Genomic DNA, 26,712 nt, shown 5'->3' on the forward strand with positions numbered 1-26,712 from the left:
GCTGGGGCAGCTCTATAAGACTTATCCCTATAATTTTGCTGCACATCGTTGCAATGCTTTTTAGTCTGTGTTTTAGGCTGAGAGAGTCAAACCAACAAATAAGACTGGCTCAATAGAAATGATGAAATCCAACCAATGATGGCCACAGAGCTCAAAGAGCAGGAGTAATAATCCCAAACACAATCAGTCAGAATGTATTAATATTTAGACATAGTCACAATTTTAAAATATATCTTTAATTATAACGGGCTGCAATTAACCTGCAACAGAATTTCCATTTTCTTTAATAATATTTAGTTTTTTGCAAACTTGTCATTGTGTTAAATGATTTCTTTATGGTAAACTCCAATAACCATAAACAAAACAGTCAGCAGTATCCACGTTAAGTTCTGATTCTCATTTACTTAAAACAAATGTCGCGTAGTAACAAGTAAGTCTCATAAGTTTCCTATCGTAAATACACATTGAAAAAAACAAACAAAAAACCTGTTAAATGAAATGAAGCATAATTTGAATATAACGTAAATAGTGTGATTATGTCATTGTTAGGGATGCTTCATACATCATTTATTGCTATAATAAATGACCGACATTTATTATATGGTTATAATAAAAAAAACAGACTTTTGATAAAATGTTCTGGAACTAGGATCAGGTGGTCTATTGGTTGTGAAATGTGTTTTTTTTTTTCTCAAAACTGCAATAGAAACAACTTCTATCACATTACCCAAGTCACATGATCAACAACCGGATGTTGCCACTCGCACAAACCATGTAGAAGAAGTCGACAGGAAGTAGATGGAGGATGATGGCAAGGCATGTTAATGTGAACAAGCTTATTCACATGTGATTTTAATTGCAATTCTTATTTAATGGAAATACTGCAGTTGTGAACTTTTTTTTTCACCTTTAGCAGAATATTGACAAAGTTTTGCATACATTTGTAATGGAAACACAGCCAGTGATAGTGATGCAGGGCAGGATTGTGAGGTGTTAACCTGAAGCAGAATTGATGTCAGTGGTGTTGTTCACAGTAGTCAGTAAAAAGGTGGCGAGATGTACATAATTTTGGTAAATATTGGCTGTAAAGCAATATTAATATCAGACATCAATATTGGCCCAAATTTTCAAATCAGTGCATCGCGAGTTAGTAGTTTTATTCTTTTGTTTTTCGATTATTGTTTTTATAATCGATTTCTAGGCACCTTCTATTGAACAGTAGTTCCCTCCAGGATTTTGCAATTGTTTGACAGACTACAAGTTGACTTCAAGTTAGGCTGAGGCAACAGTGTAGTAGAAGAAGGAAATACTGCCACCTGCAGGAGGGAGTGTGCAGTCACTTAGACCCAATGTTTTATAATAAACTCACAATTATGCATTAGAATGAAAAGAAAAAATGCAATGATACCAGAGCATTATTTAACTCTGGCATTTAAATGATTTGCGACATTTAAATGGAAGATGCGCCATAATTTTGATGAAGAATCACGTCACTAATCAGCAAATCTGTATTGCTTGGACATTTTAGAGAAAAAAAAATCCATCAGATTCATGGTTTTGTTAATTTATTAATGATGTTTAAGTGGCAGGGTTTGTGGCATCATGTCTTAGCCTGTTTTTAACCTCGTCTCCACCAGCAGATGTAAGGACTCTTTGATTAGTCGATGTTTTTTCCTTTGAAAACATCTTAAAGACATAGACGGAAACCCACTGGGCCCGAGTGTCTCAGTCCGGAACCTCAGTTGCAAACATTTCTATTGATGTAGTTTTCCTTATTTTTAAATAGATGCCATTATTGTTTGAAAATCTGGTTAGTGTGGTCGCCTGTGGTTCTGTAATCTAAATAAATATTTCCACATTACACGACAAAGACAATCAAACCGGCCTGGGTTGAATTCAGGACTTTAAAAAAAAAACAAAACAAAAACAGCTGACTGAGTCAGGAAATGGTGCCACCGAAGTGGTTATTTGGGGGGAGGCGGCGCGGAGGGGGAAAAAAGTCACTACTATGGTTTTCCTGCTTTAAACCCATTTTCCTTTTATTTCATGAATGGCTTTAAAAGCCAGAAGTCTCGCATCCTGCCAAATGTAGCCGGCCTGCCTTTTGTTTTTATTGACGTCAGAAGTGCTGACCTTTCGGAGAGGGATCATTATTTTCCATCTCAACCTTGTGTACAGTGACGAGCGCAAAGCTGTTTTTATCCCTCTCGCCACAGAAAGGGATGATGCGCACACACCTCGACCACCTGCAGCGATTACACAGAGCAGAGGTTAATACAGGGCGCGCGCGATATGAATGGCTTTTCACAAGAGCGGCGCGCTGGCCTCGTGATCCAGCTCCGCAGCAGCTGGCCGCTCGCCGCTCGCCGGGGCCACCTCTGAGTACCGTCTCCCTGAGAACAACAATAACAACATGTCCACAGAGTCCTCTGTTGTTTGGACAGTTCAGCATGAATTCACCATGTCGTGGTTAAGGCTAATTCAATAACTTCAGTTTCGCTAATGTGTTTAGCCGACCCTTCTCCCAAAATAAACCTTAAAAAAAAAAAACAAAAACGTGTAAGTTGCTTGAACTTTCACACGAAGCCGCTTGTTTGGGTCCGACACGAGGCTCTAAGTTTTTTTTGATAACTTTTGATTTACAGCTCATTCCTCTGAAGGATTTGTGGCGCTGCGGCTGCTCGCTGACTTTTATGAGCTCAGAGGGCACCTAAGGGCAGAATTTCTCTGCTCAGCAGCTCGCTTCCCAGCACAACAGAAAAAAGGCCTGGCAAATACACAAAGATGACAAAAATAACACTAGCAACCCAAATTTAGTTTCCCCACTCTTGTGGTTCTTTTTCAGATTATAGGGTGGAGAGTGGAAATATGTTTTTTTTTTCTCTCTTTCTGTTTTTCCTCCATGGGGGTTGCATGAGTATATTGCTGGATTGGTTGAATGCAGTTAAGGGAGCCTCATCAGTGTGCTTCTTCGTTGATGCTTTTCTTTTTTAGGACCACATAATATAATGGCAAAGGAGGTGGATTGTAAAAGCTAATCAGTATAAATCAATTATGTCTGACTTGGGTTACTATTTGTTCCACATGTGCCTAATTGTGGTCGTTCCACATGAATACATGCATCTATATACTCATTCAGCAGTCTAGACTGAACTCATTCTCAACACAGCTTTAGAAAGGATGCGTTCTACAAAATATTAGCTCCTCTTCCTTACTGATTTGTCCCCATCAATGACTTTTTTTTTTGTTTTCTCTCCTGGTTCTGCTCCCAGGTAAGGACAGAGTCTTCAACACTCCTCTTTGTGAGCAGGGGATTGTGGGATTTGGCATTGGTGCAGCTGCTGCCGGTGCCACAGCTATTGCTGAGATCCAGTTTGCCGACTACATCTTTCCAGCATTTGACCAGGTGAGACACTTTACCTGTGCGCTGACGAGATCTGCAGATAGTGTTTATGATACTGTTGTTCTGGATAGTATGTTTCTGCACAGTGCAGGATGTGCACGGACACAGTGGCTTTTAAAAGTATTGACAACGCCTTTGTCACGTAATAAATGTAAACTTCAGTGTGAGGATTTACTATGACAGAACAACACAGGCAACCGTTTCAGCCTCTAGATAGGCGAAGCTGGTAGAGATATACCTCAAATGACATTCAGCTGTAATTACAGTGAGTGTTGACTCTGCCCACCTTGTTTAATATTCAAGCCCCCTGAGTACTGAGTTGGGAGTGGCGGGTAGACACATAGTCATGGAATGTTTCAGATTATATTCACCAGAAATTGTGAAAACCTTGCACCATTTTCCATCTACTTAACTATTATGCACCGTCTGTCACTGAACACTCACTGAATTATGTTAAAGGGGCAGTATTATGTCAAGTAACTATGTTGCCTTCAGTTGTTATGAAAATCCTCTGTATATCTAATATGATTCACAGGAAATTTGACTTCGTAATTTAACGCCTTGAAATTGGGACTCTGTCTCTTTAAAAAAAACTCTTGCTCCCTCTGAAACTCTGCCTCCAAGAAGTCTTTACAGCAGCCCTCCTCTATTAACCCTGAAACAAAGTTTTTACCAGCGTTGCACTGAGTAGCTCCTATAATGAGCTCAGCAGGTGTTTGCTAATTGCTGCTGGCTAGTTTGAAGGAGCTGAGTGGGGGCAGTTGTGTGGATGGGGTGCTCTGTGGGGTGGAAGCTCAACGTGAAGACTGCAGCTCTGAGAAGCTTCGTCTTCGAAGGTGGTGCTGGGTCCACCCAGGCGCTTTGCACAGCTGAATGGTTGCCATGGGAGATAAAATTATTTCTCAATCACGCATGAAAAAATCAAAGCAACACTCCAGTGTGTTTTTGATGAGGGAATAACGTCATAATAAGATGTAAAGCTCTAAATCGTCAATTTTACATAATACTTCCCATTTAAAGCCAATTTAACTCGAGGCATGTCCTGGAAAGTTGGATTTATTTCCTGAATACTGTGCTGTGTGAATTAACATCTCACATACGCTTGTTCTACAGAGTATGTGAGTTTTAATGTGTTCTATAACGCCTCTATCTCAGAGTCTGCACTAAACTGTTACCACCACCAGCCAGTCGCAGACATTAATAAACAAATCAGTAGAATTTAGGAAAACACAAGAAAACTAATTGGATATCGAAATCAACCCAAATGTTCATGTCACTGCATCCTTAATTAGTCGTGAAATAGATTCTGGTCAGACTTCAGCATTTCATCCCCCATGGCAGACTGCTGGAACAGAATAGATGTGCTTCAGTGTTTGTATGTCCAGAGCAACACTCCACCATCTGAGAAGTCCAATCCAAGTAAAGACAGAACCACAAGCAACTACCCATTGCTCAATTTCTGAAATTTATCAGTTCAGCTTGTAATCTGTTTGAACTAATATTTATGTTTTCTTGCACTGCAGTAAGTAGCACAAAAAAAATCGTTTATAAAAGCAGTATTTTCTGCACATGACCTCCTGTTTTTCTCATGAAGATTAATATGACATTGATGGTTAGCGCATGATGAGAGCAGGTTTTACCTCAGACGCACGTCATTCTGTCTAACCCTGTCCTTCACATGATGGATGTAATTTCTCTCCTTTGTCAAGGCAACATAAAGCAGAATATATGATAATGTAAGCTGTTTTACAGAATATGTCTCCTGTTTGGTGCATCAAAAACTAGCAACCGACAACGAGTGGTTCTGTTTTCCTTCTGTGTTCCTACTTAAAAAGATACAGGCAACTAGACCTTAGAGATGCATGAAACTCAAAGTAGTATCCCACCTGAGTTTCAAAGAGAAAAGCTCGAGCAACTGTTTGGAGGATGCCCAGCATCAGAAACTCTAGCCATAAGCATAGGGCTCAAAGAGCTTGTAAAACGAATAAAGTGGTTTTTCAGTGCCTTTGATAGCAAAGAGAATGCCTCGGCTCATGAAATTAGACTCTCTGTCTTCTGGTGTGGTCTTTAGCCACCTCTCACATACTGAGACTGTTAAAACCTAGCAGCCCAGTATCACATATCCCTGGATGATTACCTGAACCTCCATGTTTAATTTCTTTCAGGTATCCACTCCTCACAGATGATCATTGTGTAACAGTTTGTCTTTTTGTCATTCCCAGAACAATATATATATATACAACATATCGTCACCAAACAAAATAAATTATAGGTTACACTTTATTTGCATAAAGTGTGCATAAGACTGACATTACACTGTCATAAACATGACATAGCGGCTTTTATGAAGATAACAGTGTTTTCATGAATGTTTGACTGCTGTCATGAAGTATCATTTGGTAGATAATGACACTTTTAATGCAAAGTTGCACTGAAAGTTGCATTAAAAGTGTCAGCTTTGCATTGTTTTGTAAATAACAGTTTTAATGCAAAACTGCATTAAAATGCAAAACTGCATTAAAACTTGTGTTTTAAAATGGTCAACTTTGCATTACGTGTCATTATTTACCGAATGACATTTCATGACAACAATTATAAACATTGATGGAGACTCCTTCATGTTCATGACAGGTATTATGTCACATTTATGACAGTGTCGTGTTAGCCTTATGCAAAGTGTTACCAAATTGGTACTCTACAATAACTCAACATTTCACAGTTGTCTAGTAAGCTCAAAATGTCCCAACACTGAATACTTTTATGTCTTACTTGACAGACATACTTGCAGATCTCTCTACACTAACTAAAGTTTAGGAAAGTCGAGCATTGCGTTTTGAGCTGTAAGAAACCTCAGCGTTTTTGGCATTGAACCTCGCCCAAAATGAACTTCTTGCATTCTATATAGTTTGGTGAAGCTCACATAAAATTCCTCTGGTTTTCTTGCTGTCACACTTCCCAGCCCGTGTGTGGCAACGACGACAGCTCTGCACATGTGCAAACACTTCACCTCGCAGCTCACGACAGTCGGTGAAATGCAGAGTCCAAGTAGAAACATGAGACCATCCACGGAAAGAGTCGGCTTGTCTTAAAGTTGTAGACATTAATATCACACACATCCTGGGTATTGTTTTAGAGAACAGTAAAAATTCTGCCATTGTCTGAGCGACAAAAAGGAAGTTATTTTACAGGTTGCCCTGTCGGGTCACATCGCTGAAGATTAACAGTCACTGTGAATTGACATGATCTTGATTTATTGTCTTTGCAGATTGTGAATGAAGCTGCTAAGTACCGCTACCGTTCAGGGAACCTGTTTGACTGTGGGAACCTCACCATCCGGGCCCCATGGGGTTGTGTCGGCCACGGATCCTTGTACCACTCCCAAAGCCCCGAAGCCTTTTTTGCCCACTGCCCTGGTATTAAAGTGAGTGCTACACATTTTAAAAGTAAAATGAAAGGTGGAATATTTTCAGATATGTAGATATGTCTACACTCTACATATCTGTGAATTAGATGGAGTCCTCTTTAAACAATATCCTGGGTTTAAAATGGGTGCATTGGATCAGGAAAGAGGTTGCTTAAATGCTAACTTTTCCCAGAAAGGAGATGATCAAACAGGTTTAGGTCAAAATTGCATCATCCTTAAAGAAAATAAGCCAAAGTTCTTTCTTCGTTTGATTAGAGCTCCACAACCACAGTCGTCCTCACAATTTCAATGTGCACAAAATCACAATTGCAAATACTGCTTTGATGCAATATTTGTTTGAAAGATACATTTCATGCGCTCTGCAATTTGACTTGGTGTATTAACCAGATTTTTTTCCAGTTGGGTAGAGTTTCTCTGCCATTGATAAAGCTGCTAATGATTTTAGTGACTGAGATGTTCAGGGAGAACAAAACTTTCTTTTTCTTTTTCCTTTTCTATTGTCATGAAACGGGAGTGAGGAAAACCTGGTTTAATCTCAGTTGATATTGAATTGAAACGCATGTTTTCCTGATATCAAGAAATGTAATCTTTCTGTTTTACCCAACATGTTTCCTCTACCTAAAAGGAATATTAACATTTTGTTGTGACCCAGTGAAAGTCCTGACTTGAATGTAATAAAGCTACAGATGAAGCTAAAGACTAGGATAATGGCAGCCTCATCCCACTTCCCTGCCTCAACTTATTAAAAGGATTTGAAGTGAACAAGGGCTGATGGTGGAGATCACAATGATTTCCATTCAGTGTCAACTGAGGAAGATCGGCAAAGAGAATGGATTATACAATTTAGCTGTTAACTGAGCGCAACAGACATGCTGTTTCTCTACAGAAAGGTCACACAACCTGAATGCTAATCCTTGTGCACACTGTCATTACTGGTTCCTCCATCTGACACAAAGCCTCTCAAGAATGAATTAGTTTTCCCTTCTGTTTTCATTACGGGGCTCTCTATCTGAACCCGACCTCTTAATTGTTGGAGAGAAGAAAGAAGGTGATAAACGTATAACTTCAGGGTAAGGCGACGGCTTATTTGGGAGTTTATGAATGTTTTACGATGCTATAGTTAAAGAGAGAGTTAGGAGTTTTTGAATTGGGGTTTTTGAGAGAAACTTGTTTCTAATAACTAATTTGACTAATAACTTGGAAACCCTCACTGAGACTGCAGTTTATGATCAGTTTATTGTTTGCCAACTGCGCTAATGATGCTAATATTAGAAGCTGATGACAGTTTACGGTGTGAAACTGAATAATATTGTTCTTGTTAAGAACAATATTATTAATTATTAATTATTATTATTATTATTATTATTATTATTTTATTATTATATATAACATTTGTAAAATCTTCTTGAGCTATGCAATGGCAACATGTTCCTCTCACCCAGTGTGACGTTGCCTCTGGTCCCAGTGTAACATATTACAGATTACACAGAAAGCCTTCAGTATAGTATGATGAAAGTTTAACTCTATAAGACCTGAGGGTTAATTTTAGTTTTTTTTTTCTCTTTGAAATAAGCTGAAAATAACTGAATTAGTTTGAATAGATGTTGTATAAAACTGCACAACTACATTTCCAGGTGTGAAATTGTTTTTAAACCTGCAGAGTTTTATTCTTTGTAGATTTTCAGCATCGAAGAAAAAAACAACTCTCCAACTTTGAACTGTTTTTGAACAAATAATGTAGCTTGACATAAAAAATTTTTTATGGCTAAAACGATAAAAGTTTCAAGTTATGCAAAAAGTAGAAAAACAACTTTGTTGCTGTTGAGAGTTTTTAAAGAAATCAATATCAGGAAGTCAGAGCTCTGAACGCTTCTTCAGTGATTGTACATTAGAGAAGGTTTAAAATAAGTAAATAAACCAAAAAAAAAAAAAAAAAAAGTTTTAGGGTTTAATTTGATTTGCCTATGTTCCTCAGGTTGTAATACCTCGCAGTCCACTTCAGGCCAAAGGGCTGCTGCTTTCATGCATTGCTGACAACAACCCATGTTTATTCTTTGAGCCCAAGATTCTGTACAGAGCAGCAGGTAAGCCTGTTTAAATGTCATTTAAAGGAAATGCGTTTTGTTTGCTCTTTTATCACTTTGCTTTAATGGTGGCTGCTCACAGGGTAGCCAAGATCCTATCACAGCAGAATAACAGAGACTTCCACTGCTTTGACATGATTTCCTTTTAATAACTTCTCATTCTCTTCTCATTTGTTGGGGTTTCTGGGCATGTAAAAAGCTATCTCCGAGTCGCATATTACAACAATAAACCCTTGCTTGTTTTTAGCGGATGGAAAAACTGCTGCCATGGTTACATAATAATTGCCTGATATGCATAAATTAGGGGAGCAAAATGAGCTTCATTATTATAATTAAAGTCCCTCTTTGAAAGGTGTTATGCAAGATTGTGGAGTAAATATGCAAAGCACATCTGGTTGTTTGGGACAATGAGGTTGTGATGTTTAGTAAAAAGAAAAAAAACAAAGATTTTGAAAATGGGGTTCAAACAAATGGAGACCACATCAAATTTATAGATTTATTTGGGCACATTTTTGCATTTATTTTTCAAACCAGACTGACAAGAACCCCGGCAGGCACGCAGACGGATGGGGTTACGTTATTGTCTGCCTATTCTTCTGACATCAGTCGGTGTTTGGTGTTCAGCCCAAAAGGCCCTGATGGATTATCAGCTGGTCACACTCGTCCTCGTCGTTAGGATGTCTGTGTTTAGGCAGATGGAAACTGGAGGAAAAAACAAAACGACAAAACAGAACTGAAAATGTGTTGCCATTTTCTACAGTTTGTTTGTGGGATGATTAGAAGGGAGGCAGATAATTGTTATTGTACATGATGACAGGAGAGGGGACATATGAAGGTAATTTGTATGGAGGTGACAATGTCATACTCGGACGATTTAGCAGGCAGGAAATGTTTTCCCTCATTCCACTGGTGTGTAGTTCAGGCTGCTACAGGATATGTAACAGAACATCAAGATCCACGCACAGTTTTTACAGTTCTCATTATTGATGCCCTTAATATTTTTGCAAGTGTGGATTTATCTTTGAATTTTGAAAGTGTTGTGGGATTTAGTAGAGCGCTGGTAAGCAGCCTCACCTCACCGACTGATGCGGGTAACCAGGGCAGCTGGGAGCAGGTGTCTGAGTTATTGACAGTGGCTTTATTTGCATCATTTCTCATTTGAGTGCAATATCCGTTTTGGGAGTCGCAACGTAGTACAGCAAGAATAATGTGTTGCCTTTCTTTTCCACAGACTGCTGCAAATTTTATTGCATTTCTGTACATTTGTGACAAGATACCTGTCAAATACGCTTCACGTTCTGGAATTGATGATTTCCAGACCTGAAATATTTGCATCGTGTTATCAAGAAACGTGTTAAATAGTGGCTCAGTTCTTTTGTGTATAGCCATGTAAACGTTAGTTGAAGAAGGTAAAATATTTAGGAAGATATTAGTCAGTTATTATTCCCACCCATACACAGACAATAATATTCTGAAATTAAATGTCTCTGTTAAATTTTTTAACTACAGAAAACATAACAAACTTCATAGCCACCATCTTTGAATACAGGTTGTGGATTTCAAACTAAAAAAACATCTGACCTTATTCATAATCAGTCCAGTAACTGCTTATGGACTCTCCTTCGTAGAGATCTGCTGCATCTCTGTCTGCTACAGCTTACAGATATTGTGATGTTTCTGAAGAAATTTAAAAGGAGCCTGCCAATGTGTGTGTATTGGTCAGACTCGTACACACACTCATGCTGAGTAAGGTTCCCACATTTAAGTGTCAAAAGCTTAAAACATCAAATAGTTTGTGTCTGTATTAGTTGCATATCATGAACATGTCCAGGATTAACTAAAATGCTAGGGCTAGCTAAAATGCTGTCAGCAGCTTATGAGGGATCTTTACATTGAATTACTCCATTTGGTACACAAAAAACAACAGCACATAAGCTAAATTTAGCTAAAATGCTAAGGTTAGCTAAAACGCTATCAGTAGCATGTGGGCTGGCACAAGCAGATTGACTTACTTCACTCAGTATAAATTTCGCATTTATATCAATATTAGCTAATTTGATCTTAAATGCTATCATTAACATGAGGGCTATCACTGGCATATTAACCTTCAGTGACTTACTCCATCTAATATGTAAATGGTGTATAATGTAAAATTAGTTGAAGTTTAAGAAATCTTTGATGTATAATAATAATTTTTTATTGATTTGTCTCACCCACTGCTCTTCTGTTTTAAAAATTCCTATGCATTTGTAATTCGTGTTGTTTTGTAGGAGTTGAGGGGAAGACATGACATTGCACCTCTGGTCAAAATGTGCAATAGACATTGTCACATTTTTCCTCTAAATATATTTACTTTAGTTTAATATAGATTGCATATGGAACGGCAATGTTGTTTCTCCTTTAGTCGTGAGTAGGCCTGTCACGATAACAAATTTTGCTGAGCGATTGTCTAAAAAATTATTGCGATAAACGATAATATTGTTTTGAGACCTTTTGACACTGATTTAATGGAAATGACTAATAATGCATGCGATTTCCTGCCATAGATAGATACACTTAATTTTCAAAAGAACACATAACACTGGAACTAATAAACTAATTAAACAAAACAACCAAAAACAAAAATAAAATGGATTCTCAGTCTCCATTAACAAAAAACCTACATGAATAAAAACTAAACAACATAAAGCCAAAGTGAAAATAAATACTGCATTCAACCAAAAGAGTGCAGATATGAAGTCTGTATACTATATTGCCCTTCAGTCATCACTAGATTTAAATAGAGAAGATGGGCACATCAGATTCTCCTCCTGCTTTCTGAGGGGAAATTATGGAGGGGAATCCCAAACAGCTGACACAGCGCAACCCGAAGTCCAGCGGACATTGGAGATGATATGTGGAAACAACTTTAATATTTATTCAACATTTCGTTCAAAGAATATAGAAATGACAAGGGGAGGAGTTGGAGCCAAATTGTTACCGCAGTTGATAAACCCGGTAAGTTTTCAGCTGTTCATCGTTAACGTGACATAAATAGGTTATAATGATTTTCATTCAGTCAGGACTTTATGCTGCCTCTAGCCACAGGCGTCACAGGTAGATTCTAGTAAAGCATTGATTAATGCCTGGTTTTAAAATTGGTTAACTGGACTTGTAGCCATTATTCTGTGCCCATGTGGCTGGACACCACACGGCACGACGAACCCGATCGAACCATTATACCTAGGATTTCTGTCAGGTTTTGAAAATGGGCAGACAGTCCGTCAACAACTCATGTAGTGTGTGCTGGACATTACACTAAGAGCACCAGAGTTGAGCCTTTTTTCATTCAGTGTCATCAACAGAAAAAAAGACAGGAAGAGACGATAAAGCCGATAATTAAAATGAGGTCGATAAGTTTAATTTATCGTGCGATTAATTGATTTATCGTTTATCGCGACAGACCTAGTCGTGAGGACTCTGGATGTAGAAGAAAACCTTATGTGTTCATCATAAATGGTCTAAACGTCACTCTTAGGCGGTTCTGAGTTCCCCAGAATGAGGGTGTAAGTTGTCATTAAGATAATAGAGTTATTACATTTAGTAATCCAGCCGGAAACATGAGCCAATACATCTCGACTCCGGTCAAGATGCATTGGAAAATACATCCCCCCCGACCCCCCACCTCCTGCCACATTTGATGCATATAAATACATCAAATGTATCAGGATTTTTTTTGTTGTTTTTCTTTTTTCTTTTCATTTATGCAGAGCTTTTTATGTGTGTCAGACTGGCTTCATAGTTTCTCTGTTTTTCAAAGCAAATGCCAAACCAGATGTTTTTCTCTGGTTTTCTTAAACAGTGAACTTCCTTCTGTAGACCAACAGTGTCAAACTCATGTTTTATTTCAGGCCACATCAAGATCCTCAACGGGCCACTTGTGGCAGAATGTATTAAACTATTAAACTGCTCTCTTTGCACTTCTTAACATTAAATAATGGTTAACATCTTTTCACATTGATGTAATTTGGCCCTACACAAATAAAATCTGATTTTGACTAGTAAAACTATTTTTAAACACAGAACTGACGAATATCTTGGAATTCTGTTTGTGTGGCCGTCTTTTTTTTTCTTTTTCTTTTTTGTCTAAAAAGTTCTGTCTATGCATTCATCCACCCCTCCAAAAAATATCCTCCTTTCCATTGATCTTTTTTATGTTTGGAAAACTCGATTGGGTTTTGCATATTTTACACCTGAATTCTTTATATTTTAGCCCAGCAGGTCTTTGGGATTAGCTATTTCTTTTCTGTCACACCGCTTAGCAAATGGCTTCAAAGCATAATGTAGCATATCCACTGCCTCGGTAGAGTATAATTAGTTTATTTGTCTCTTTGTGTTCCCTCTCCGTAACATTTTTAAGATTCAAATCATTAAAAATCCACCAAACACAGATTTTCTTTTATCACCAAGCTTTGGGGCCAAGATTATGATGTCAAATGTGCCCTAATTTTAAGATTCATAAACGATGGGGGTTTTTTTTAACAGCGAACCTTTAGGAAAGACATTTGTTCCCCCTTTTCTTTAAGGTCTCCAGGAGGTTTAGTTTGATTTAAACCATCCACTCACATGCACTCTGTGTTGGATTCAGTTCAAAGACAGACTGACCGCGAGGCTTTCCCTTTTGGACTGATACTTTGTTTTTCTGTGGCTCTCCTTTTCTTTACCTCATCCCATTAATGTGTTGCGGGGGGAAGATTAATCAGTTCTGGGCCCGGAGCTGGAAGCACATCTGATTGGATCATGTATTCGATTGTGCTCATAAAAGCTCACAGTCGTCTCTGGGAGAAGAGATTCTTGGGGGGGGAAAAAAATAGAAAGAAAAAAAAATCTTCTAGATGCATTTGAAACCATCCACACAAAATGCTGAAGAGGAAGACTGTTTTTTTTTTTTTTTTAAATTGTGTTTGATGGTTTTATATTTCACCACTTTGTCAACCGCTCTATTATTTAGGGATACTGCTGGTATGGGGTTCAAAGTATTTTGCATAAAAATCACAGGGTTACATAGTGGAATGATGAATGGGTGCTTTGAGCCTCAGCCATATTGTCTTCTGCATGTGAGCTTGCATATAAAGTTTGAGTGTGTGTGTGTGTGTGTGTGCGCGTGTGTGTGTGCGCGTGTCCCCAGTGGAGCAGGTTCCAGTCGATTCCTACACCATCCCTCTCTCGCAAGCTGAGGTCCTACAGGAAGGAAGTGATCTCACGCTGGTTGCCTGGGGAACACAGGTACGTGATGCGGCCAGCGACACCTCTCGAAGTGTGTCGCCTGAACATTTCGGTGTTTCAGTCTATTTTCGATCATGTTTTCGTGTCCCATCTCCACTAAATGACATTTAATGCTTCAAAGAGAGGCTCGTAGTGGATTAACTTTAAGTCCATCACAAATCCCCGTTGTCACAGCAAGGCTTCTCAGCCGGCGGCCTTAGATCGGGTTCATCACGGCCTCCACAAAGCATCCAGGCTTTTCTTGGATCATGAGGTTTTAATGCTGTAGGTTCTGTCTTCTATTGTTGTCTGTTTTTTTACCTGAGAGATTTTATTTTTATAAAAGGCCTGCAGCTCCCCAGGAATCATCTTCGTTTTTTTTTTTTTTTATTACGGCTAATCCCAAATGTAATGTCCCTGCACGGTGGCAGGAGGTCTCCATCGAAATCCGTCTTTATTTTCAGGTGACGGCAGACATCAGGGTCAATATGGTGAAGCACAAGAAAGCAGGATTTAATTACTTTTTAAGACCATAAACGAAAACTAAGTCTGACCCCAGCCACAAATCTTTAAAAATGTGGGGAAAATAAGAAGAAAGCTTGTTAGGATTGTTTATACATCATATGGGTTCTTATCTTTTTACACCATCTCTTATCTTGAGTTAAAGCTTATAACAAAACCACCAATTTTGAGTAAGCTTGTGCAGGTCTGTGTCTTGGTTCTATGATATAATATTGATTTTCAAGTAATTCATTGATCTGAATGGATAAGAGAACCGACCCATGAATTCACTGCCAGACAAGAGGCTGCTGTCTCCTTTTCCTGTGACATCAGAGAGGCCTGACCGGTCAGGTCTGCTTGTGCACAGGTAACAATAGTCACCAACTTTTATTCTGTATTTAGCGACTTTTTTTTGGACAAATAAAAAAAATTGAATCAGCAGATCAGATTTCTTAGAGATTTTGAAAAAACTGCGATCGATGCGCCTCGACTGTAAAGCTGTACTCTTGTATCGCGGCCCAAAGTGTAAACCACAGTTAATGTCTTCCCTTTCATTCAGATCCACGTGATGAAGGAGGTTGCCAACATGGCTCAGGAGAAACTGGGGGTTTCCTGTGAGGTCATCGATCTGAGGACCATCCTGCCCTGGGACACTGAAACCGTTTGCAAGGTAACTGCTGCTGCACCCGCTGTCACCAGCACAACAGTCGTCTGAGAAAACTAGGTTTCTTTACGACAGCCTGTTTGTTTTTACCTGTCATATGTAGGCACATTTATAATATGACATAAAAATACAACGAACAATTAATAAGAGGCTTGTGCTTTTTGATGGTTGTTCCAACTTGCATACCGAACCGTTTTGGAAATAATTGCCATAAATAGATTCTTTCTCATTTTAATGGCTATTTGTGTACTAAATCATGGTGAGCCATACTGATGGTTTAGAGCGCTTTGGAAACATAAACTGCAAGACCTTCGATGTAGGAAATTGGTCATGAATATTCCCTCCTCTGTGCATTTGGACCACTGCTTTTAAACAACCATAGAATATATATCACAGTTTGTCTAACCGCGTTGGCTTGTTTTACAGCTGAGTAACATTTGATTGAATTTAGCCGTTTCCATTTTATTTTCCAAGTTCAACACCTGGCTTAGTTTTTACAGTTACAGTGCAGGACGGAAAAGCAGGAGGAGGGAAGAGGCTGAAGGAGACGGTCAGTAGTGATGGTGGAGGGCAGGGTTGTACCTGAATACTTAAAACAGAGCATGATCATTGATCCACCACTGAAACTCTTACAATTGGTTTCAAAGTGAATATAGCCTCATTTTTTTTCCTGTTTGAGTCCCATTAAAACAACTGCCATGAAATTGAATAGCTTGTTTATGAGCTTCGCAGCCCTAATGCCAGACTCAAAGCATATCAACGGTCTCATTCCTCCTCATTTCGTCGCACCAAAAGCCTGTTAAACATCTGCCAAACACAATGCTCAAATTCACAAAGACGTGTCCTTCCGTTCATAAAGTCAGCACTGTTGCATTTAACTGCTGCGCTCATTCATTTGCGTTTCCTCCTTTTTTTGTTGGAGTGCCCCCATTAACGGCTGTTTTGCCTAGTTTTGTTTCCATCTGCCTCAAAATCAAAACAGCCTTTTGATTAGGCCTTTATGAAATTTCACTAAAAGGGCAGAAGCGTTTCTGGTTTAGTTATAATTATCATGGGGGAATAATGCATGGAGCCAGTTATTCTAAGCTTTTATTTCTGCTAGTCAGAGGCTGAGCGCATAATATTCTGGATTGCGTAAGATTTGTCATCTCAGCTATATCGGCTTTAATTCAAAACTAATTAAATAACCAGATGTGTTTGATGCATGAGAAGAGATGAAGGAACAGTGTGTTAAGGGGGACTTGTCCTCTTTGGTTACTTTCTTAACCCCTGCAGGAAATTTGTAACTCTTGGTGTTTCCTATAGCATGGAACATGCCAAGGCTTATGTATAACTTAGCACCGGGACTTAAATGCCTTAATTTTGATTAAATAATTCTATAAATATTTAACGTATTTAATAGCATTTTTCTTTTCACATACAAACGTCCTGAGCCAGAACCTTTGTATTGTTTCTGATATGTGTGTTAATTTTGTGCACAATCGGCATCTGCAAACAAAGATGGACGACAAAGCCTCTTCTCTGCCCTCTAAGGGACTATTTTGCGTCATAAAACCAATCTGATGAGATGCCTGAAAAGACTATTGTGCAAAAATGAGTTAGCCTATCAGCAAAACTATTCAAGGCTAAAGTAGCATCTCAATGCTAAGCATGGTGCAGCAGCACAGACAACCCCAACGCAAATGGTAGCGTCCACAGCTAAAAAAAAAAAGAAGATATTTTGCTATTTTTAGTTTATTTAAGTTGTTCAACCATCAAATTGGTGCAAAACACTATTGTATTCATTCAGTTTTCAGGTGTTTCAGTAATCGCTGATCATTCATGTAACTTTGAAAAAAATACTTCAGAAATGTATACTGTGGACTCTGACATTTGCATTGGATACGTCTGTACACACACACACACACATATATATACATATATATATAGATAGATAGATAGATAGATATCGTATTTTACACACAATTTTTAAGAAGAAAAAGTTGCTTCGCATCTTCAAATGTGAAAAATTCCATCTTCTTTATTTTCTATCTTTTCCATCTTTGTAAAATGAATGACCTTTCCTTCTCGGTCTTCTGGTTGAGCCAAACAACTCGTATAACTCTTGACCTTTTTAGATTTTTTTTTTTTTTTTGTGGCTTTTTTAGAATGTGACAACGAATAAGAATTGCCCAAAAAACTTCATTGCACCAAAATAGCAGTCTAAAACAAATCTCCCAGACATTAAAACCCCCCTTTTAAAATCCATAAAGCAAACCAAAAAAAAAAAAAAAAAGCTTAATGTCCACTTCTCAGTAGCAATGAGACACAAATGGATGAAACGAGAAGCAGGACCCTTCATGTCCTCAGTGACCCTGTGCAGTGCAGCCCTAACCACTGGGTGCTGCGGTGCCGCTCTGGGCTGGCAGGACTTCAGATGCCTGGGAAACGGCAGTAACTGCAGATGTTTTTTTTTTTTTGTTTTGATTCTTTTGGTGTCTCTCCAGTGTATTACTGGTCTAGGTAGAAAGCAGTAGCACTTGATAATCCAGGTTGTTAGATTTGATGAACATGATGTGGATTCAAAAGTGTAGAAGAAGAAGAAGAGCAGGTAAGAGTAGGGAATGAAGAATAATAGGAAGGTAAGGAAAAGGAAAGTTTTACTTTATTTTTTCCATTTCCTTACGGTCTTATTATTCTTCATCCTCCTCTCCTTCATTCTTCTTCTATCTGCCACCAGATTTGAGATGAAAATCTGGCCAATCAGATCAGTTAAACGAGCTACCGCCCCCAACTGACAAATACGCCCACTAAACACAAGGAGTGAGCACAATTTTTCAGCAAGATGGTTGGACTGGACGTGTTTTACCATTCACTGAGTCGTATTCATGGGCATAAATGGGAATAAGACATGTGCTCTTTTGATAATTATACAGTATTATGATTGCTTAAGGCAAGTCTTAGGGTTTTCGGCAGGAATGTGATGCCATAGTACTGCCACTACATAAGAGTACCTTGCATTATTTTAGACCCCCATGAGGCAAAGGGATTGTAGAGTAAATCCACCAAATTAACAAAAAGGCTTTGCAAAGGCAAATTATCACTGTGTCTCAACTTCCAAATCAAAGTGCAGATGTCGACCTGAACGAAATGCAGTGACAAAACCCTTACTTAAACTGTCTTAAAACTAGCTTACTCAAATATCAATTTATATAAAACAATATTGTAAGGGAGAGGAGGCCAAAATTCACCCACAAAGAAGTTAGAGACAGAATGGTTCCTTTAAGTTAGAGCTGGGTGACATGTTGACGATCTTCTAAAAGTAATATAACGCAATATCTTCTGTTTAAATCAATATGTTTTTTGTGGGTGACAGTGGAAAAACTAAAGTTCAGATAAGACCGAAATTATGCTTTTCTTTTCAATAACAACATGGAAGCTGGTCAGACTTGATGGGGAGATGGACGCAGGTAAATTTTGTAGGTTAGGAGGAGATTGACCCGTCAAAACCGTGACATTAAATATGCAGCCAGAGCTGCAGTGAAATGATTTTGATCCAATTCATCTGTTGGAACGTCCCAGTCAAAGTCTCAACCCAAATCCAGTTGAGAATCTGTTAAAATACTTATTTCCTTAAAATGCTGTCTCCATCCAACCTGATCGAGATTTAGCAATTGTGTGAAGACTCGTGCAGTGATTTAATTTTCCTAGATGTGGAAGCCCGTGTCTGCTCCACACAAACGATTCCAATGACAGCATTAGCTCCTGCATGCCATGAAGTGCTGCAGAATCCTGTTAATTCATGTTGGGTAGAAGGGGAAAACATCTAAAACATGCAGGACAGTAGTCCCTGAAGACCAGGACTGAGAAACACTTTGGTCCTGCAAAGCCTGGACTCAACAGACCGATTATAAATATTACTGTGTTGCAGTCCATTCAGAGGAAGATTTAATTCTGTTCTACTGGGTAAATCCAAGGATTTAAGAGATTCTGCTCTCTTTATTCCGTGACTGTAGACCTACCCTAAAGTAAACAGGGCACTTGATTGCACTGGGTTCCAGCCGCTGTGCATCAAATCATTATGTCGTCCATACTCACGAACAACGCACAGCACGTATAGTTGACAGTGGATCGCAGTGAAGTGGTCTCTTTGACAAACACTTTGTCGTCCAGGTGCTATTCTGGGGCTGGAAGCTGCAGTAACAAAGCCAGTGTGTCAACTACTTAATTCAAAAGCTTGTGCACCTGGCGTTGAGCTCTTCCGGCATGCACACGTCTCTTTGAAGCTCGCCTTCTTTGCGCTCCTTATTAAACGGCTGTCAGATTCGGAGCGTGCAGAGACTGCAGGATGGTCTGCAGGCGCACATCTGGCTCCTTGCAGCCAATTAAAATTGTTCATGTCCTGTGAGTCACACTTACCTTGTGTATCTCTCAGACGAGGCCGTGTGGCAAGTTGACTCGGACGGTAGACTGAGTGCTGTTTTTTTTGTTTTGTTTTTTTTAATGTGATGTGCGGACAGATGAAGCAAATGGAGACTGATGTGTCTTGGAATAGGAGATTGTTAAGGTTGCACTATGCAGGAACTTCCCCCCCTTTTTTCTTTTCCCCTTCTCCCCCAGACCACCACCAGGTCTGCATACATCCAAGCATAATCAGCCGTCTGGTTAATAAAGTGCTGTATGGAGAGTATATGGTGTGAAAGTCCAGAAAATGATGTTTTATTTTCTCCCTCTGTTTTGATTGTTCTAGTAAGTGTAGTCAGGGAAGCCATTCTTAAAGTAGTAAAAGTGACTGGTTTTGTTTTGCCAAATGCACCACTGAGACGAAAAGGTGGAAAACGTCTTCCTGCCAGTACAGGCATTGTCGGACCACATGTGGAGCTGCGTAAAGACGCACTTCCTACATATGAGGTATTCCACTCCTCACCGAAAGGCTGGGCTGCTCTCCCCAGTTTAATGACTTTTATAGTTTTTCACAAGAGAACTTGAGTCATTATTTCCTCGCATTCTTACATGAACGCACATTTGCTTTACTTGTCTGGAGTAAGAAATATTTTCCGCAGCTCCCCATTAATATGCTCGTTTTTCAGAGTCCAGATCTGGCCGGCTAGGAAACTGAGAATCTCGCCGGAGCCAGTCATAATACAGTCATCAGTTCATTGCCTCTGACGGGAGGACGGTACTTCCCACAACACCACACACACACACGCATACACTCACACAAACATATTTTTTGATGGGTACAAGCTCTTCCACCTGGGACTCCTTCAGAATTTCCACTAGTCTGAATTTATCAAGCGTGTGCTCAGTCCGTCAGAGGCTTCTCTGTTACAAAATTGCTATTGGTTCACTGATGTGGCCAAAATATAGTCTTGTAGTATTGTGGCAGAAACGTCTACAGAAGGACTTCAACTTTCTCTGCCACTTGATAACAAAGAGGAGCACAGATTCATGTGAAAGTTCTACACTTTGCTTCGTACAAAGAGTCTTTATCCTACCCTATTGAGAAACATGTGCTTACTGAAGGCGTGGACTCTGTTAAAGTTTTAAACGATTGAATCAGATTGTAGCCAACCATTTCGATTTGGTTGTAGCGTGTGTAACTTTGTAGCTTAAAGGAAATGATGTACACTGTAAACAACTCTGGGGGAGGCTGGGCTACTACATCTTTGCCAGCAATAAAAAGTCTTAAACATTCCTCTTGCTCCAGCTTTTCATTTCTCTAATTGATAACTTTAATGTGGAAGCGTAGCACCCACGAACCGAACGGCTTCGTTCACTTCCTTTGCCATTGCCAAACTACAGAAAATCAACATCATCATTCATATGTTCTTCTGTTCGCCCAGTTGAAATTCAACCGGACAAATCAAGCTCAATGGGAGAACTCCCAAACGGAGCACTGAAGGTAGATGAGAATTGAACAGAACTGCATAGGAAGGCAGCATCCAGGCTAAATGAATGTTAAAGTGAACATTTTTCTTTCATTAATGAAGGCACAAATTAATTTTAGAAGACTTTTTTTGGCAGTTGCTGGGTTTGTCCTGGATGTACTTCAGAGTGGCTTTCCATTTTTTTCTTCTTTTTTTTTTTGTTCTGTCAGTATTATTGGACTCGTCCAACTGTGATTCACTCTTAATAACGTATAAAATTGAGGATGTGTTCCTTCCAAGCAAGTCTGCATTTGCCCACGTGCTTGCAAGTCCAATCTCTTTGGATAAAACCCCTTCAGTCATTTTTGAGCCAAAATCAGTATATATATATATATATATATATATATATATATATATATATATATATATATATATATCGATTAAAGATATCACCCATAGAGTCTACCTCAAGCTGACTAGAGCCACACAGGGACTATTTAGGAAGCCAGAGGCTATGTCATACGCCACATTACACTTACAAACATTTTCTCTGCTAATACAAGAGGAGGCATATTTGCATAAACAGCTTGAGTTCCCTGATCCATCAGGACTGTATTTGTCTGGCATGGTCCGTGAAAACTTTCTCCAGCACGCTCTCTTTAAGAGACTGTGAAGTTCTGTCCCTCGGGAGAGGGATCTTTGCTTCCTCCTCGGCTGGAGTCTCTGTGACAGCAGCACTGCTTGGATCTCGGCCCTCATTGTGATGCAACCGCTTTTGGATAAACCTGTTCAACCCGAGATGCACATGCAAAAGGGAGTCACTTTAGGACACAAGTGCTCCGAAATCCTCAGTTTTCCCCCCCCAAAAAAGAAGAATTATGGTTCTGCGTATTACCCAAAGCAAAAGGCGTATTTTACTGGATGGTTAATGTAATTGGAGGAGACCCAGGGAGAGGCTAATGAGGAGGAATGCGGCTGAGCATCTGCTCTGGTTCTTGGAAGCGAGGCAGGTTGTGATGTGTACTCCCGAGGCTTTCGCTGATAAGACCGTCTTATCGTGGCGTCACTCCCCCACGGCTTTCTCTTCTAATGGTTTCAAGCTGTAATGCGCGTCCCGAGTCGGCTGACGGCAAGTAAACATGGCGAACGGACGCAGCTGGGAGCCAGGCGGGGAGAAATACGGCTGTGTTTGTCAATCGCTCAGGTAGAAAGAAAACATGAACGCAAATGGACTCCAGCTTGGGGACATGGGGGAGACGGGGGGCAGGGGGGGTTTGTTTGAGCGTCTAGTTCAGCGTGTTATCAGCTAGATGGCTCTGGTTGTTGTTGGCTTTTATGCCATCCACAATAATTACACAAAGGGAGTAATCTATCATTTGAGGTCGCCTTAAACAGTGTGGAAATGTTATGAAGCTGCATTTTAAAGAGGTGTTATAATGAAAGTATATTGCTATGTACGCTGCAGCAAACCTGATTGTGGCTTCTTCACATGGAAATTGTTTTGTGATAATGGATGGAGAGGCTCTCAGATATAACATCAACATTTATTACCTATAAATGGGGCTGGAGAAAAGAGGCTATCTTTAGAGGGAAAACCAAATAATCAGCATGATTTTCTAACTTTTTTTTTCTTTCTATTTTTTACAAGCTTTTTTTCTTAGCCTTGTCTGAACATGTTTCAAAATGCATTCTACTATCTAAATGTTTGAGTGCTAGGATTAGTGTGGTTAAGTGGGTTCTTGGATTTGCTTAGATTTATACATGAAAGGATGAGGCCACTTTCCGCAGAGAGTCATTCCACCTCATGCAGCAGCGACATTTTTATGGTTCACAATAAACATCAAGATGTTTGCTTCATTTAATGATGGAGCTTAACATTGTTTCCCCTTGTGTAAAATGTATCATTTTGAATATTAAAGAACCTTATAGTTGCAGATATAAAGTAACAAACTCTGAGATGGACTGACTGGTATTAGAGGATCTATTTCCAGAATAAATTGTATAGCATAAAATGTTGTTTATTATATTATAGTTGTTTATTTATTTTGCCAATTCTTTTTTTTTTTCACTACATCACAAATCTAAATGAATAGCGACCAACAAAATGGGTGTGTTTTGACAAAAATATACAAGAAAGTATTGCCTTGTGACCTGGAGGGCGAAAACGTTCATCCCCAATTCTTGCATGTGTGGAGTGTTCCCCAAACACTTATCATGCATCATGTGTTTCATCTCACATAATTACCAAAATTACGACAAATAACAATAATAACAAACACCACATACCGACATCTGTTGTCCAGGAAAGCAGACACACAGACAGGTCATCTTCCTGATGTTGTGGCTCATATATTTATAGCCGACACTTAAAATTCCTTGTAAAATCTCCATGTAAATCCATGTTTACCTCACCGCACTGCCTGCTTTCAACAGCCTTTGAAACTTGTACATTTATTTGCTCCGCCTATTGACTTTGTTCCCTTGAACTGTAATTGCACTTCTGATGCTGATATCTGCTCTTGAAGCGTGTCTGCTCCTGCTCTCCAGCATCAGATGATGCTTCCCCCCGCAGTGAAGGTATGGAAACTGTTCACTTCTGTCAAACTGGAGAAAGTCGTGATCTCAACTCCAAGGCATCACTTTTCATTTGTAGTAATTTGACATGACCTTATTCTAACAGCACTTGGAGCCTCCTACGCTTGCTTCATTTCCATGAAACTTCCTGTAGAAATGATGACCTGTCCTTTTTCTTTTGTGTACTTTTTCCATTTAGAAATGTAAGCCTAGGTCCTATTATGACAGAGCAGCTTATTAAGGCTACCAACAGGTGACCTGCTAGCTCCACACTATGGTTTGTTAGAGAACGAGTGAACACTTGTTTCCATTGTTTTGTGTTTCTCATAAGCAAAGTCAGTGAGAAATTAGATAAATTCTAGTATTATGATGTACATAAACATAGCTTTTATATCATGGAACCATTTTTTTAAAGAAGTATTTTCTTAATGAGACAAATACTTAATGGCTGAAGATGAGTCTTCAGCCATTTTAGAAATGAAGTTCAGAGTCAATAAGTTAGTAAGTATGAAAAGTTTCCTGTGGTTTGCTCTTCCAAATGATTACACAAATTATTGAGTGAAATAATGTGAGCTTCAGCTTTAGGTCTCATTGGTCAATGCAATGTTATTCCACTGACTAATAATAATTTAAGTTACATTTATGGTAAAAGAAAAATTAAATGCATTGTTTGGTCTAAAAATACTGTAGAGGACATATGTTTTCACATCTCGTACAAAAAACTAAAAGAATCAGGAACTAAGAAGCTTACCTCTGGAAATAGTGCCATGTCAACCAAGTCATCTTAACTATTTATTTGTATTTCAGTTACCAATTTAAAACCCAGAATATTTTTTTAATTTCTGCTTTTATGTTCTGATGAGCAACAAAAGCAACGTAGGCATTTTTTTTTAGAACTTATCTTATTTACAGAGCAGCTACGTTTCAAAGATTCACTTCAGATCAACACACTGAAAATTTCATCTCATTTTCAGGACAGAAGCCAAGCAAGCCAAAACAACCACGTATGAATAATAATAATAACACTATGGAGTCCTGTAAATCAGACATCATCCAAATAACAGTTAAATCCCACATCTTATTTAAAAACACATGCTCTCGCAGCATTTCCCCCCACCAGCAGATTGAAAACCAATAATTGCGTGATTATGTTTACCCCGCTTGGTTGTTTTTTTTTGTTTTTTTTTCAATCACTGCAATTTTCTCGTACTGTCTTTGAGAAAACACGATACGCTAATGCACGGTTTGCCTTCGCTGCTAGATTACTTGCATCGCCTCAATGCCCAGATCTGACACCCGGCTCCGCGGCAGGCAGAGGCTAACCTTATGTGACTCTGTGGCCTGGAAGCGAGCTGCGGATTCAGGCTGCCGGCTGATGATTAGCGCACAGACAGATCGGACTCATGCCTCCCCTTCAGCTGCTGTGTCTCGGGGGGCCAATATCTGCTCCTTGGCTCACCGCAACACCCTCAGTATCTTTGGCCTGCCGTTGCACATGCAAGCAGACTGGAAACAATCAAAGTAGAAAATAATGACACAGGCACAGCGGTCAGAGGTTTTGGGCACAAAAGTTCTTATTTATTCATCCCGAGTCTGTAATTTCAAAGTTAACACCGTGCCCCATGGACAAACCCAGCAGGACTTTTGTGGGACTGGGGTGGGGGGCCGGGGGTGAGATGGGGGTTTCATATGGTATTTGTTAGCGTGTGTCATTATGCTGTCATGAGTACAGCTTGCTGTTAGGTAGTTAAATTGGTGGAAAATTACTCACTAGTTCAGAGATTCAGCTTCTAATTCTCTCCCTGGGCTTCCCTTGGAGTGCTGTAATACACACAGAAAAGAGACCTTCAGAAACAAAACCCATCAGCTCTGTTTATTCTAGTTCCATTGATTTTAAAAAGGCACAAGAAGCCCAACTGTGGCACATAAAAAAACAAACACTGTATAGTAATTTCTCCACTTGTCTTCTGCAGTCTCTCCACTTGTGTGTCTTTAGCTGATCGTCTTTCCATTCCTCATCTTGGCAGTGGCTTTGGCTCACATACCTCAGCTAGGCACTGGAGATTTCTTAAATTCTTCGCAGGTTCCCTCGTCGGTAAAATGTGGCCTTTAAATTTGGCGGCTCCGCTATAACAGAGTATTGAAAACTCATACACAATACAAGCTTGGATGAAAAATAGTGGATATTGGCCGTAGTTCAGCTGGTGACAGGCTTGCTATGCAGCCGACTATCGAACATTGGAGGTAATAATCCCTGGGTGGAGAGTAGGTGCAAATACATAAACAAGGCAGGGAAAATAACACAATTTCTGCCCCTGTGTTCGCCTCTGCTCTTACATTCTGGCCTGTTTCAACATTGGAACCTGCTAATTACTGTAATAATTGTGATGGCAGTGAGAGCTCTAGATTTGCAGCCACCTTTCTAAAAGCAAGCCGCACTTTTAAATTGGACATATTCCTGATGGCTGGGTCATATTTTTTATATTTTTTTTTCCACTGTAGAAATAGTTTTGATGAGGAGCCTTGGCGTGAGGCATGGGCAGATTGAGATCATTGAGGTCAGCCTGTGCGCTGATAACACAACCCAATGGAAAACACTGACAGTCTGAAGTCACAAGGACAGACAGACAGACAGACACTCTGGAGGTCTTCTTGGATAGTACACTCCACCAGATGATGTGTTACCCAAGACTTTTTCCACATCTTTTTTCAATAAAAAAGTGGGCCATAAATCATAGTCACTTCCACCAGTGGAAACCAAACTGAAAAATAATTCTTCTTGAGTCTCAAAGCATTTTATTTTTTTAATTCCCCCCCCTCCCCCCATCATCTTTGGGAAAAACACAATGTATTTTGCAATGACAAAATATTTTCCCCCAAACACGTTTCCACATCTGTTGGTTTTTATGTTCCATCCTGTCATCTCCCTGTACTGTATCCTTTATGCTGGTTGTTACAGTGGAGGCCAT

General features: G+C 39.4%; 1 protein-coding gene across 1 annotated transcript in view; it reads left to right on the forward strand.

Moving 5' to 3' along the window:
- The window catches only part of bckdhb (branched chain keto acid dehydrogenase E1 subunit beta), a 52,142-nt gene that overhangs the window by 3,383 nt on the left and 22,047 nt on the right, over window positions 1–26,712 (forward strand). The window contains exons 4-8 of the mRNA XM_015007182.2: window positions 3,273–3,406; window positions 6,669–6,824; window positions 8,803–8,911; window positions 14,079–14,176; window positions 15,216–15,326. Coding sequence (XP_014862668.2) covers window positions 3,273–3,406; window positions 6,669–6,824; window positions 8,803–8,911; window positions 14,079–14,176; window positions 15,216–15,326 — 608 coding nt within the window. The remainder of the gene's footprint in view (window positions 1–3,272; window positions 3,407–6,668; window positions 6,825–8,802; window positions 8,912–14,078; window positions 14,177–15,215; window positions 15,327–26,712) is intronic.

Source organism: Poecilia mexicana, unplaced genomic scaffold (assembly GCF_051168715.1).
Source record: "Poecilia mexicana isolate PSO_F unplaced genomic scaffold, ASM5116871v1 scaffold_16, whole genome shotgun sequence".
NCBI classification, from domain to species: Eukaryota; Metazoa; Chordata; class Actinopteri; order Cyprinodontiformes; family Poeciliidae; genus Poecilia; species Poecilia mexicana.